The sequence below is a fragment of the Stenella coeruleoalba genome (genome assembly GCF_951394435.1).
Source record: "Stenella coeruleoalba genome assembly, chromosome: 11".
NCBI lineage: Eukaryota > Metazoa > Chordata > Mammalia > Artiodactyla > Delphinidae > Stenella > Stenella coeruleoalba.
Genome location: NC_137157.1, coordinates 89,484,240 through 89,499,313, shown reverse-complemented (window position 1 = coordinate 89,499,313; position 15,074 = coordinate 89,484,240). Strand labels below are relative to the sequence as shown.

General features: G+C 40.0%; 1 protein-coding gene across 12 annotated transcripts in view; it reads left to right on the top strand.

Moving 5' to 3' along the window:
• Positions 1–15,074, top strand: part of DERA (deoxyribose-phosphate aldolase) — a 358,282-nt gene that overhangs the window by 40,839 nt on the left and 302,369 nt on the right. For all 12 annotated transcript variants that reach the window (XR_013830501.1, XR_013830502.1, XR_013830503.1 and 9 more), the window contains exons 2-5: positions 785–882; positions 2,010–2,157; positions 5,636–5,731; positions 7,938–8,072. Coding sequence is in view for 1 of the 12 variants with exons in the window: in XM_079936975.1 (XP_079793101.1) it covers positions 785–882; positions 2,010–2,157; positions 5,636–5,731; positions 7,938–8,072 (477 nt within the window). In the remaining 11 variants the exon portion in view is untranslated. The remainder of the gene's footprint in view (positions 1–784; positions 883–2,009; positions 2,158–5,635; positions 5,732–7,937; positions 8,073–15,074) is intronic.

Here is a 15,074-nt window from a genome sequence, read left to right as displayed (position 1 = left end):
CCACAGCAGTTTTTTTTTCCTTCTTTTTTTAAATAAATTATTTATTTATTTTTGGCTGCATTGGGTCTTCGCTGCGATGCGCGGGCTTCTCATTGCAGTGGCTTCTCTTGTTGCGGAGCACGGGCTCTAGGCAGGCGGTCTTCAGTAGCTGTGGCTCACGGGCTCTAGAGCGCAGGCTCAGTAGTTGTGGCGCATGGGCTTAGTTGCTCCGCGGCATGTGGGATCTTCCCGGACCAGGGTTCGAACCCATGTCCCTTGCCTTGGCAGGTGGATTCTTAACCACTGAGCCACCAGGGAAGCCCCAGTGCACTAATTTCTAATACACTTTGAAAAATTCTCCTTTGAGGAAAGAATGGGCTGTATCCTATCAGCATCTAGTAGTTATTAATTTTATCAGCAAGGATTTCTTTAACCCCCAATATTAATTCACCTATGTGTTTATTAACCATTCATTCTCCTGGACTGGACACTCACAAATAAGTCTCTGCTGGCAGAAGTGAGGCCCGTGGCCTGAGTAGCACATTTTCCTCCGTTGTTAGACATATGTGTGTAATGAATCAGTACAGGTTCTCCTAGTTCCAAATGTACTTGATTTTACACGAAGTAGGCCTTTTCATGGCTGGGCTTCCTTCAACGAGGTTATTTATTTGTAGTTCAGCAAAAAAGAAATATAAGGCTTAAAAGAGCTTTGCTACTTAGTGATAAATCTGTCCTTTCAAGGACCATGTAAAAGCAGGTGAATATGTTGAATAAAACTTTTAAAGTGTTCTTCTTTTGCCTTTAGACCTTAGCTGGATCTCCAAAATACAAGTGAATCAACCGGCAGTTCTGAGGCGTGCAGAACAAATCCAGGCCCGCAGACCCGTGAAAAAGGAGTGGCAAGTAAGGGTTCTTCTTGAGAATTCTCTCCCTGTCGTTTACAGCCCTGGTCTCTTCCCTCAAGGCCACGAGATTGAATTTTGCTCAAGATGCATCTCAACTTAAAAGATTGCAGCTGTCCATGACTTATTTTCATAATTCATATATGATGATGATGGGTTGGAGAACGATAACACGTTTATCCAAACAAGTTAAAAATCTTATCACTCTTGAGTGGCAAAGCCACAAATGAATTTGAGGCATCTTTATTCATGAGTGAATTAAATGGCATATTTTGTCAATGTATTTATTCAGTTTCTTAGACGTACCTTCTTTGGTTGGCTTCTATTTTAATTTTAAAACCGTAACACCTAAACCTGGCGTGTCCGCTGTTGAGGCCCTGAGGTATGAGTTGACCTTCTTTGACCATCATGTTTACCATACTAATTAATTTTCCTAAATCATTTTTCAAAATTCTAAAAATGATGTTTCATAAAGTACTTGTGGTCAGCATATTCTTCAGTGTGTACCAACGAAAGATGTGCTATGCATCTCAGGACTAAAAGGCATTCAGAGTTTATTTCACAAGTGATTGAATCCTTTAGGATGACAGGTCACATTTTGCTCATCCTTAGAAATAATCTGATTGCAAAGATAAAAGGAATTCATCAGAATGAGTTGTGAAATATGAATATTGTTTAAAAATTATAATTGGATTAAATTGAAAAAAAACACAAAAAACAAAGAAGATGGAGACTCCTTTTACAGTGTCTCATTCCAGACCCCAGGCTGGAGGTAAAATGTACGATACAAACTCTTGTTCCCAAGTTCTCCCCTAGCGGGTGGCCCTCTGAGGCTCCTTGTGAATGAAATGGAAAAGTCACATGTGGGGAGACTTGATCTATTAGGTATTTCAATTTGGGTTACCTATGGGAGAAAAAACATTTATAAGCTATTTTCTCCCCTTTTATTTTATTCTATGTAACCTTCACCTTGTTGGTCACTCTTGAGCATGTATCAGAACATATGCCTTAGAACATCATAGACAAGAGATTTTAGCACCCATATGTGCCTAATGGTTCTTTACTAACTAACTGGGTTGGAGATTAATTATTTTTTTAAACCTTGTTTGTAACTTTTCTTCAAACCAGGCTGCTTGGCTCCTGAAAGCTGTTACCTTTATAGATCTTACTACACTTGCAGGCGATGACACCCCTTCCAACATTCAAAGACTCTGTTATAAAGCCAAGTATCCAATCCGGGAAGATCTCTTAAAAGCTTTAAATATGCACGATAAAGGTAACGTGTAGTCTGTCTGGTGTTTACCGTTTTTACAATAACAGTTACTACATCTAAGAGGACTTAAGATTCAGCTGTTAAAATGATGGTAGCAATAAAATCCATGATAGAATTGTGTACATAGAGAAATAATTGAGATTCTTCTCTGAGAAACAGCAGAGGAAGAATCTGAGTCTCATTTTTAGGTCAGTTCTTTCCCATCATGGATTAAAGTTGCAAGTATTGAGTTTATTTTTCTTTCTAGTTCTTCAGTTTTGGAAGTTTTCTATCTAGTGACTCTCAAATACTGATTCTGATTCCCTAGCCACATATGAAAAAGCCAGTCTCATTACTTAATAATCACACCTCATACATAAAGTATTTTCTGTGAGTAAATGAAATGCTTTTGAGAATAAAATACAAATGGGATATATTGCAAGCTTGTATATTAGGTTAAATCTTTTGAAAAAAAGTTATACTCACTCTCTTCGTATACATGAAAGAAAAAACTTTCTAAAGTTGCCGTAAGTTTAGAACCTTAACATTTCAGAAATGGAGGAGATTTTAAGAGTCGATGCCCTTGTTTCTAAGTGAGGAAACTTGAGACCTGGAAGGCGAAATGATGTTTCCAGGACAATGTGTGTTGTTACTCAATGGGCTTGTTTTAGGAATCAGATCTAAACCATGAAGGGATCTTCATGGTTCCCAGGTGCCTGTCTATAATGAATGCAGCTGGAGATGCTGCATTGGCCCAATGCAGGTATTTTATCCCAAAGAGTTTGTAGATAACTTACAGACCTAAACAAACCTACAGCTTTTGAAAAGTAGTATTTTTCTTTTGAGTTGGCAGTAAAACACCTACCATTTATACCACTGAAAAGCAACAGCTTTGTATGAGTCCTATGTTATTGTTTTACAGTGGCTATTTGATTTTTCAGTTTAAGATCTTATTCCTCAAAATGAGGGCTTCAGATCCAGATTTTATTATTTTCTGCAAAAGAGGGAATAGAATTAGGTAAATGTCGTTTTGCGAAACAGGTGTAACTTGTTTTATTGCACTTTGCAGATACTATGTGTTTTACAAATTGAAGGTTTGTGGCAGCCCTGCGTTGAGCAAGTTTATCGGCGCTGTTTTTCCAACTGCATTTGCTCACTTCATGTCTCTGTCACATTTTGATAATTCTTGCAGTGTTTCAGGCTCTTTTTTTTTTTTGTGGTACGTGGGCCTCTCACTGTTGTGGCCTCTCCCGTTGCGGAGCACAGGCTCCGGATGCGCAGGCTCAGTGGCCATGGCCCACGGGCCTAGCCGCTCCGCGGCATGTGGGATCTTCCTGGACCGGGGCACGAACCCGCGTCCCCTGCATCGGCAGGCGGACTCCCAACCACTGTGCCACCAGGGAAGCCCCTCAGACTTTTTCATCATTGTTATATTTGTTATGGTGATCTGTGATCAGTGATGTTTGATGTTACCATTGTAATTCTTCGGCATTTTTTAGCAATAAAATATTTTTGAATTAAGGTATGTACTTGTTTTAGACATAATGCTATTTCACAGTTAATAGACTACAGTATAGTATAAACGTAACTTTTATATGCACTAGGAAACCAAAAAATTCCCGTGACTCACTTTATTGCGATATTCGATTTATTGCGGTGGTCTGGAACTGAACCCGCACTATCTCCAGGGTCTGCCTGTACTACCCTGTAAGGTTCACTTACATTTTTCTTCATCTGCTGTCCTGTTTGAACGCTGTAAAAACCTGGATTTTATTATCTGCATGGAATAAAACAGTTTCATTGGCTCAAGGCCACCAAGTTTACTGTTTAGGAATTTTTTTACAAATGGCACTGTGTTAACCTCCAAGAACAATGTATCAAAAGTATTTGATTCCAGTGCTTGCTTCGGCAGCACATATACTAAAACGGGAACGATACAGAGATTAGGATGGCCCCTGTGCAAGGATGACACGCCAGTTCGTGAAGCGTTGCATATTTTTTTTTAAAAAAGAGTTAAACATAGAACATGGCACCATAAAACTCCTAGAAGAGAGCATAGGCAAAATATTTTCTGACATAAATTGTACCAATGTTTTCTTAGGGCAGTCTCCCAAGGCAATAGAAATAAAAACAAAAATAGACAAATGGGACCTGATCAAACTTGCAGGCTTTTGCACAGCAAAAGAAACCATAGAAACAAAAACAACAACAACAACAACAACAAAAACAAAAAGACAAGCTATGGAATGAGAGAAAATATTTGCAAATGATGCAATAGACAAGGGCTTAATCTCCAAGATATACAAATAGCTTATATAACTCAACAACAGAAAAACAAACAACCCAATTGAAAAATGGGCAGAAGACCTTAATAGACATTTCTCCAAAGAAGACATACAGGTGGCCAGTAGGCACATGAAAAGATGCACACCATCACTAATTATTAGAGAAATGCAATGAGGTTATCACCTCACACCAGTCAGAATGGCCTTCTTCAAAAAGTCTACACATAACAAATGCTAGAGAGATTGTGGAGAAGAGGGAACACTCCTACACTGTTGGTGGGAATGTAATTTGGTGCAGCCACTATGGAAAACAGTGTGGAGGTTCCTCAGAAAACTAAAAATAGAATTGCTGTATGATCCAGCAGTCCCACTCCTGGGCATATACCCAGACAAAACTATAATTCAAAAAGGTTCATGCATCCCTATGTTCATAGCAGCACTATTTACAATAGCCAAAACATGGAAACAACCAAAATGTCCATTGACAGATGAATGGATAAAGAAGATGTGGTACATATATACAATGGAACACTACTCAGCCATAAAAAAGAACAAAATAATGCCATTTGCAGCAACATGGATGGAACTAGAGGTTATCATTCTAAGTTAGAAAGACAAATATTACGTGACATCACTTATATGTGGAATCTAAAATATGGCACAGATGAACCTATTTACGAGACAGAAACAGACTCACAGACATAGAGCACAGACTTGTGGTTGCCAAGGGGGAGGGGATGGGGGAGGAAAGGATTGGGAGTTTGGGATTAACAGATGTAAACTATTATATATAAGATGGATAAACAACAAGGTCCTACTTTATAACACAGGGAACTATATTTAATATCCTGTGACAAACCATAATGGAAAAGAATATTAAAAAAAAGAATGTCTAGATGTGTATAACTGAGTCACTTTGCTGTGCCGCAGAGATGGGCACAACATTGTAAGTCAACTATACTTCAATTAAAAAATATAATAAAATTATATATCTATTTTATTCCGTTACGGTGATAATGAGAAAATGATCCACGTTGTCAAGAGCCAGAAGGGAATGTGGCCAGTAAAAGCCTTTTAATTTGTTGCAGCATCGTAGGGGAATTATTTTTTCTCTCATTTTGATTTCTGCCAATGTTGAAGTATAAATAATAATTAAAAGCATATTGTGTGACTTGAACTTCACATAAACTAGGCTGTTATGATTTCTTTCTCCATAGGCATTACTACAGCTGCCGTTTGTGTTTATCCTGCCCGGGTATGTGATGCAGTGAAAGCACTAAAGGCTGCAGGCTGTGATATCCCAGTGGCATCAGGTAGAATTTGTGGCTTCTGTTGTCGTTTAATCAACATGTTTCCCGTTCTTCAACTCAGACACTTTGGAGTAGTATCTCTGTAGTTTTATTCTATGATTTTAATTAGTTTTATATATTTAATTGGTTGTATTTATCTATTATTTTCATATTTATTAATTGCCTGTTGAGTAGCAGACATTATATGTATTAATTCCTAAGAATATAGAACTGTATCTCTGTCCTTAAAGGAAACTTATCTGTTTAGGAGGAATAGTCAAGTTTAAAAAAATATTGTAACACAGGACATGTACTATTATTTATATGTGAAATATAACAATAAAGATATGCAGAAGGTACAGTTGTAACCCCGAGTGGGTAGTGATTTATTCTGCAGAGGTTGACGACACTCAGTGGGTAGGGGGATGCTTCGCAGAGGAGATAGTAAGACCCCTGCCTTGGGTCTTAAGATTAAGGAAGAGTTTAGAGAGTTGATAAGCTAAGGAATGGTGTTTTAGACAGAGGAACTAGCACATGTGAAGGTGCAGAAGCACAGTTCAGGGAACTGAAATGGCTTTGTAATTGTAGGATCCTAAGGTAGGACAAAGGCAGAGCTTGGGAGTTGAAGCTGGAGAGGCAGATTGGGGTCAGATCCCATGGGGAAACCATACCAGGCCGTGGCATCTGGGTTTTATTTTGGTGACGGGGAAGATACCAAAAGATGTTAAGCAGAGACATACCATGATCCGCTTCATGACATAGTTAGGTTAGGGGATGGTAGTGGACAAATTATGGAGGGGTGAAATGGAGTTAGTTAGACTCATCACGGGCCACATGGGAGATGATGGGAGCCACCCCCAAGCCTGAAAGATAAAGAGAGTGTGTTCAAGAGTTTTTGACTTAAGATAGATGTAGGGACTTACCTGGTGGTCCAGTGCATAAGAATCTGCGCTCCCAATGCAGGGGAGCGATCCCTGGTCAGGGAACTAGATCCCACATGCTGCAACACAAGGCAGCAAAGATCTGGCACAGCCAAATAAATAAATATTAAAAAGAAAAAAAGATTACTGACTTAAGATAGATGGAGTAGGAGAACGAGGCATGAGGGAGGGAAAAGTCTTACTAAAAGCTTCCCTGTATGTGTGTGTGTGTGTGTGTTTACATATGGATAGATACATATAAAATTAGATTCTCCTTTTAAAAAGTATTAGAGGAATATCCTGGTGCTTTAAAGAAGGAAGCTAAGAAAATCATTATTTTATTAGGGATACATCAAAAGAAACAGACTATACAGTATTTATATACAACCTATTTGTGAAGATTCCCAGAGTATCTGTTAGCTAGCTACAGCTTTATCAACCTTCATTTTTCATTAGCCTCAGTCAATTCAGCTTTTCCTTTATACAACAGGGAAACATGCTCTCCTCTAAGGTAACAGACCCAAGGAATTTAATAACATCAAGGAAACATGAAAGGTTATCTCTAGACACAGGAATGGAATTAATGATTAGCATGTTAAAAATGTTAATACTTTTTCCAAAGTGTCATTGTGTATTTATTTTCCTTTTATTTATGCGTGGCCCTGCTCTTCCCAGTTTACCCCTGCCCCAGTTTTGTGGGCGAATTAGGTGCTTTTCCATCATGCAACATCTCCCCTTTATTCTCATCTGCTTGGCTGTTCACTTTAAAATGGGCAGTGGGAGGAACCTATATTACAATTTGGTTACAACAGCTCTAAATGGGAATGAGTAAATCATGACAGTGATAGCCAACTTGGTCATGAGTAGGATCCAGAACTGACTAGTGTCCATCAAGACAGGGCTGTAGCTACTATCTTATGACTTTCACTTTGACGATGACATATCTTCTTAATTGCTATTTACTTAAAGCACCCCCATGAGCATCTCTGTAGCAACTTAATTTCAGGTCTTCCAAAGGATATAATACTAATATTTATCCTAACGTCAGTACTATATAAAATTGCACTCAGTTTCTTTACACCTCACTTTGCAAGGTAGGCATGAAGTTCTGAAGTGTCATTCATGCTTTGGTCTAAATGCTAATTTTTTTGGTCTGAAATTCTTTGTTGAGATACTGACCAATTGAAATTTGTCTCCCTCCCTCCCTCTCTCCCTCCCTCCCTCTCTCCCTCCTTCCCTCTCTCCCTCCCTCCCTCCCTCCCTCACTACCTTCCTTCCTTTCTTTTTTTGTTTTCTTCTTTCTCTACTAGTGGCCACTGGCTTTCCAGCTGGGCAGACTCATTTAAAAACACGATTAGAAGAGATCAGATTGGCTGTGGAAGATGGAGCTTCAGAAATTGACGTGGTAATTAACAGAACCTTGGTGCTCACAGGCCAGTGGGAAGGTAAGCGCACACACATCCTTACCCAAGAGGGAGATTTGGTTCTTCCCTGGTCAGTCAGATGGCAAGGATCTGATAAGAGGCAGCATGGCGTGGAAGTCACTGTTCTAGATTACAAGTCCCTAGATCAGAGGGTGAATTAAGGAGAAAACTCGACCAAGATTGCTCATCCTGCCCACCTGCATGAACTTTTTAGATCCCTTTAGGTGATTAGTTATTTCCATGCAGTGGATTATTAACTTTTATTCTATTCTCTACTGTTTTGCTACTCAATACAAAAATCACTCCAGGCGAGTCTTTTATGCAGAGTTTATTTTAATATGATGGAGGAAGCTTCCCTTTTTTATGTTAATCTTTGTGGGTTTGGAGGATGTGGGATTATTAATTAGTCTGCTAAGTCTGTTTTTACTCCTGTTCTTGAACGTAGCTCCTCTGGGTATTATTACGTATTCACCTTCGAGATTCATGATTTACTATCATGTCAGTTATAATAGGGCATTTCCCATTCCAGTAACAAGCTATTGTTTTTTTGATGGAATTGATTTTACCTCTGCCTTAAATGTATTTTGTATACTTAGAGATTGTTGATAGCTAAAATAAGTACAATTCTGTATTTCAGAAAAATCATTGTAACAAGTAGTTTAAGTAAAAATTTTTAACACAGTCATAGAATTAAGCCAGAATAACGTGTTGTCTCTTTAGATATGTGAATATCAAATAATTGGCGTATTTTATTCTAATTACAAAGGTTATACCTTCTCACTGTTAAAAACAAAAGTTCTGACCAGTAATAAAGAAGTGGGTGTTCTACATAATCTCATCCTCTACAAATAACCCTTGATAACACTGCAGTGCACAACTCTGCAAACTTTTTTCTCTTCATATACACACATGCAACTCCCATCCTTCTGTTAAGTTTCAAATGAAAATTTTTAAAAAGTGAAAAAATTAAAATTAAAAATAGGACTATATTTAATGTATTTTTTCTTAACCTACCTATCGGTCTTGCCAATATCTCATGGATATCTGTGACTCTATCCATCAATCCATCTATCTCATCTTCTGTAAATTATAATTCCATTGTTTATCCATTAAGAATTGCTTTTGGTTATAGAGCAACAAAGATTCAGTCAGTGGTTTAAATGCTCAAGGATTTACTCTCTCACATGAAGTTGGGAAGTAGGTGTTTCAGGGCTGTGGTGAAATACAAAGTTCTTGGAGACCTGGACTACTTTTATCTTCCACTTCCAAAGAGCGTGGCTTCCGTCCTCGTACTCAAGGACACTCCATTGTCTGTGATGGCTTTTGAAGCTCCAGCTTTTACATTCATCTCCCGGACAACAGGAAATAGGGGCTTGTCCGGTCCCCAAATCTCACACACCATCTTTGCTTACACCTCATTGGCCCTAAGTGAGTTCCATGGCCAGGCTTGGCTGCAAGTGAAGCTGGAAAAGGCAGTCTTTTGGCTTGGAATATTAGCTACATTCCCATACATTCTTTTTTTTTTTTAAATTTATTTATTTTTGGCTGCTCTGGGTCTTCGTTGCTGTACGTGGGCTTTCTCTAGTTGCTGCAAGCGGGGGCTACTCTTCATTGTGGTGTGCGAGCTTCTCACTGTGATGGCTTCTCTTGTTGCAGAGCACGGGCTCTAGGTGAGCGGGTTTCAGTAGTTGTGGCACAGTAGTTGTGGCTCGTGGGCTCTATAGCGCAGGCTCACTAGTTGTGGCACGCGGGCTTAGTTGCTCTGCAGCATGTGGGATCTTCCCGGACCAGGGCTCAAACCCATGTCCCTTGCATTGGCAGGCAGATTCTCGACCACTGTGCCTCCAGGGAAGTCCCCCCATACATTCTTAATATGTTAGATGGTGCACATTTCTGTGCCTTAACGGAAAGGAGTTGGCAGGGAAAGAGAGTGGGCTGCGTGAGCCAAACAGGATGTGATCATAAAACGCCTCACAGCAAAGGTTGAGGCAAAACAACAATAACAACAGTGTTTAAATAAAAAGATTTATGAAGTCAAAAGGCACAGCTGTCTGGACAGCTATGAGGCAGGTCATCTCAGAGATTCCAGTAGCCCCTGGGAGCATCCCTGTATTCAAGGAGAATCCAGTCACACAGCAGTTCTGAAGGATCTAGGAAAACAAATGTCAGGCCATGCCCATTGCCTGATACTCCCATCTGTACTTACCAACATCTTTTAAGCCTTGCCAGGTTTAAATTCTTGACAGTTCACAAATATCTTTTCGTGCTTTTGATTTTTGATCCTTTTCTTATAGTTCACGTGTGCTTTGGGCAGTTGCAATCATTCTTAAATGGCTTATTTTAAGTAGATGTCCCTTGTCCTTGTATATTAATTCTGCTTGTCTGTTCCTTGTCATAGATTTCAGTTAAGATTTAGGGCCTAGAGTAAGAAAAAAATGAGTCAGCATAATAACTTAAAACAAATCTAGAAATAAACTCTATGTCATTTAGTTGGATAAAAAACTGTATGTCCTTTATCTTTTATTAAGTAGTTACAGATATAGAAGTATAGTTTATATTATAACTTGTGCTCTTGTCTCTAGAATACTACTAATTGGAAAATAAAATACAATAGGAGATGAGATTTGATGTAATTGCCTTTCCCTTAATGAACTAGAAATGGTTGTTTTTAAGAACTGATAATTTCCCAATAACAAACATTCATGCAAAATATAATAACACATCTTTGTCCCAGACCATACTTTTCTATTAACTCTTTTTATGGTGTTAATAACCTCTTGACCCAAAACAAATTGAAAAGGAACATTTAATACTAGAAATTTAATTCTAACTAGAAAACTGCAAATGTCTTAGGCCTTTTTTCACTGCAGTATTTTACTTAATTTCAGTTCTCAATTTGATTACGTATTGTATTTTTCGGTGTCATGTTGTAATATTAGCTCTTTACTAAAATATGAGCCTAACATTGATTTCTTGGAATTTGCTGATGGAAGTGTCTGTGAGGCTGTTCCACCTTCTAATCCAGGCTCCTCTTCTCTGTGCACTGAGGTGTGTAGGACACTGGTTAAAGCACAAAAGAAAGCATCTTGTTTTCTAAACTTGGGTATTCAGAGTGTATCTTGTGACCCTTGTGTATGGTCACAAGGGTCCACAGTTTAGGGTATGAACTCAAAGGGGAGACTGGAGAGGGCTCGTATTCCTCTTCTTGGATTCTCCTTGACGACCATTTAAAATCTACTCCCTCAAACTTGTAACTTTTCCACCCACCTTGAGGCTCCTTAAGTACTGGCAGACAACCTACCTGCTGCTTCTCGGGAAAGGTAGAATCTGTTACGCAGGAACTTCTCGGTGTCCTTGCATAAAATCTACTCCCCTTGCTGCTCCTCTTCTCCTTCCTCCTGAATCCAGTCCCTGGGCCGTGCTGTGGCTCCCACCTCCTCCCATAGTTTCACAGCCTTGGGCCTTTTTTTTTTTTTTTTGCGGTACGCGGGCCTCTCACTGTTGTGGCCTCTCCCGTTGCGGAGCACAGGCTCCGGACGCGCAGGCTCAGCGGCCATGGCTCACAGGCCCAGCCTTTCCGCGGCTTCGTTGTGCGCGGGCTTCTCATTGTGGTGGCTTCTCTTGTTGCGGAGCATGGGCTCTAGGCACGCGGGCTCAGTAGCTGCGGCTCGCCGGCTCTAGAGCGCAGGCTCAGTAGTTGTGGTGCACGGGCTTAGTTACTCTGCGGCACGTGGGATCTTCCCGGTCCAGGGCTCGAACCCATGTCCCCTGCATTGGCAGGTGGATTCTTAACCACTGCGCCACCAGGGAAGTCCCTATCCAAACATTCTTATCCAGTAAAAAAAAAAAAAAAAAAAAAAAAGCTTACATGTCACCATTCCTCCTCATCCCCAGCTGAGTCTCCCTTTCCATTCTCCCCTTTGTGGCTGAAATTCTTAAAAGAGCCATATGTACTTGTTTCTCTTGAATCTGTTCTTTCCAAGATAACAATGCCCTGTTATTTTGCTATGCCCGGGAGATACTCTTCAGTCGTTTAGCTTTGTCCTGCAGCAGCAGCTGACACAATGGACCGTTTCCTCCTGGAAACACTCTCTTGTCATGGCTTTGGTGACCCTCCTTTCTTTCTTCAGGTTTTCCTCCGTGTTTCTGAATACTGCTGCGTCTTGTTTGCAAGCTCCTCCGCTTCTTCTGTCATCACTCAAGTTCTGTCCCAGCAAACTCTCAAACTTCTCAGACTCTGCACACTCTCCCTTGGAAACCTCCTATCCTCACTGATTTCGGCTGTTCCCTGTGCTGAGGACCAAACCTCCAGAGCACGGAACCCGCATCTGTCTGACTCTGGAATCCGTGTTCCATTTCCCTACCAAAATGATTCCCCATGAAACGATGCTTTTCATTGATTAGTTTCACATAAGCAGACATTCAAATTCAGTGAATCTTGACCAAAGCAGAGTTTTAGCCACTTTAGAAAGAAGTTCATTAAAAAATATTTACATTTCCCCGACTTTATTTACACTTTCTATTAAATACAGTTTTTTCTAGATCATTCAGAACTATTGTATCAGTGATTATAGGCACCTCATTTTATTTCACTTCTGTCTGTTGCACGCCACAGATTTTTGCAAATTGAAGGTCAGGGTAACCTTGTGTCAAGCAAGTCTGTAGGCACTGTTTTTCCAACAGCGTTTGTTCACTTCATGTCTCTGTCACATTTTGGAAATGCTCAATATTTCAAACTTTTCCATTATTATATTTATTATGGTGATCTGTGATCAGTGATCTTTGATGTTACCATTACAAAAAGATTATGACTTGCTGAAGACTCAGATGGTGGTTAGCATTTCTTAGCAATAAAATATTTTTTAATTAAGGTATGTACATTGTTCTTTTAGACATAATGCTATTGCACATTTAATACATTAAACTATAGTGTAAGCATAACTTTTTTTTTTTGCATAACTTTTATATGCACTGGGAAACTGAAAAATTCATGTGACTCGCTTTATTCTGATATTTGGTTTCTTGTGGTGGTTTGGAACTGAACCCGCAGTATCTCTTGAGGCTTGCCTGTATATTATCCTGGAATACAGTGACGTTCTTAGGGGCTACTGACGTCTCCAAGGTGACTTGCCCCATAGCAAGTCCAGACTGCTAATGGTCCAGACTGCTGTGCTTTTTTTTGGATTTTGTATCTTTTTATTTAAACATCTTTGTTATTGTTGTCGTGCCTGGTCCTTTGCTGTTAGGCTTTTTACTGTCAGCTCGTTATACTGTCCTTCCCTCACTCCTTTCCATCTGGGTACAGAAACGTGCACCATCTAACTTATCGCTCCGGACAGTGGTTTTAACTGGATAGGGTGTGGAATGTATTGCTGGTTCTCAGAATTATCTGACAGATGTTTTCTGATTACTTGCCCCAGCTCCCTTCCTCACAGAATCTAGCACATTCCCCTGAGTATGTGTAACATCAGGATTGGGGGTTGGATGTAAGGGAGGAGTAAGATTCTACACTGAAAATCACTCTAGGTGATTTTAATTCCACCCCTTCTTCCCCTGCCATCCCATAGTCCTAAGGAGAAGCACTAACTTGGAGCATCTTTTTTGTTTGTTGGTTTGTTTTTAATATACTTCTGGTTCTTTTTTTTTTTTCTTTTTTTTTTGGCCCTGCCAAGTGGCATGCGGGATCTTAATTCCCCGACCAGGATTGAACCTGTGCCCCCTGCATTGGAAGTGTGGAATCTTAACCACTGGACTGCCAGGGAAGTCCCCCAAAGCTTCTAGTTCTTGATTCTGCATAGTTTAGGTGCCGCGTAATCGAAGCATTGCTGGATTTACATATTGATTAATTAGTACAAATCATATCTCCCATGTGTTGCCATTTATTTAACCTGGCTCTGCAGTTAGTCGTGAACAGGAGGCTTAAGGAACAGTGTTACTATGGTGTGTTCAGCCAGAAAGACATCTACTTCTGTGCTCTTGGGCGATGGTTCTCCTCTCCCTGGGAAAACTGTGCTCTGAGATGAAGAGAGCAGCTCTCCCGTGCTGTACTGGGAGAGAGGGGGGGTACCTAGCCGGCCAGATGGGTCAACTGTCATTGGAGTCACAGACCCAGAACATACCCAGAAGGGATACATTGTGGAGGAAGAAGGGGGGTCACTCTAGGAGACCCGAAATAGTTGGTCTGTGCAGGGTCTTTGCATTAGACAGAACTTGGTTGGAATCCTGGTGCTATCGTCAGTAGCTATTTGCTCTTAGACAAGTTACTTAACTTCTCTGTACCTTCTGTTCCTTCTATGTAAAATAGGAATAGCGGTATCTACTTCATGGGGTCATAATAGGGATTAAATTAGATAATGTGCGTAAATTGGTTATCCTGTTGCTTGGCCCAGATGAATCCCTCCTTGCCAACTGCGGTTTCTTCTCTTTCCCCCTCTTCCTCCTGATGAGGATAGTATGTTGTCAAGGGAAGTATCGACACAGCACATGCATTGAGTTAATGAGGAGGAACTCACACGGGTTTTAGTATTTATAATTTTGCCAATTTACACTGAGTCCTTGGGCAAACACTTCTCTCTGCCTCCATTTAAATAAGCTACCAGTGAGGGGATAAGACGTAAGGACTTCTGCAGTCTTTTAGAGCTACCACGGCCTGTGATTTTATATTTGGTGTTTTCATTGTCTGTGTATATTATTCCAATGATAAGGACTTGTAATACGGTATTTTTTATGATGATATTGAAGTTGACACCTCAGTTGCGTTCCATAAACAGTTCTTTGAAGAAAGAATTCACCAGAAGAGGTTCATCATCTTATAAACCTTATTGAGCAGGTTTTGAAAATTAAATGCATTCCATGTTCTGTAAATATACAAAGGTGTTCATTTTTCACTTTTTTGTGACCTCTCTCTGTCTGCTGCATATATTTACCTAATACATTACCAGTGACATGGAAATGCTATCAGATTCAAGAATCTTCCAGGACCTTGAGCTTATTAGGGCCTAGAACTGGCTTTCCTAGTTTTTG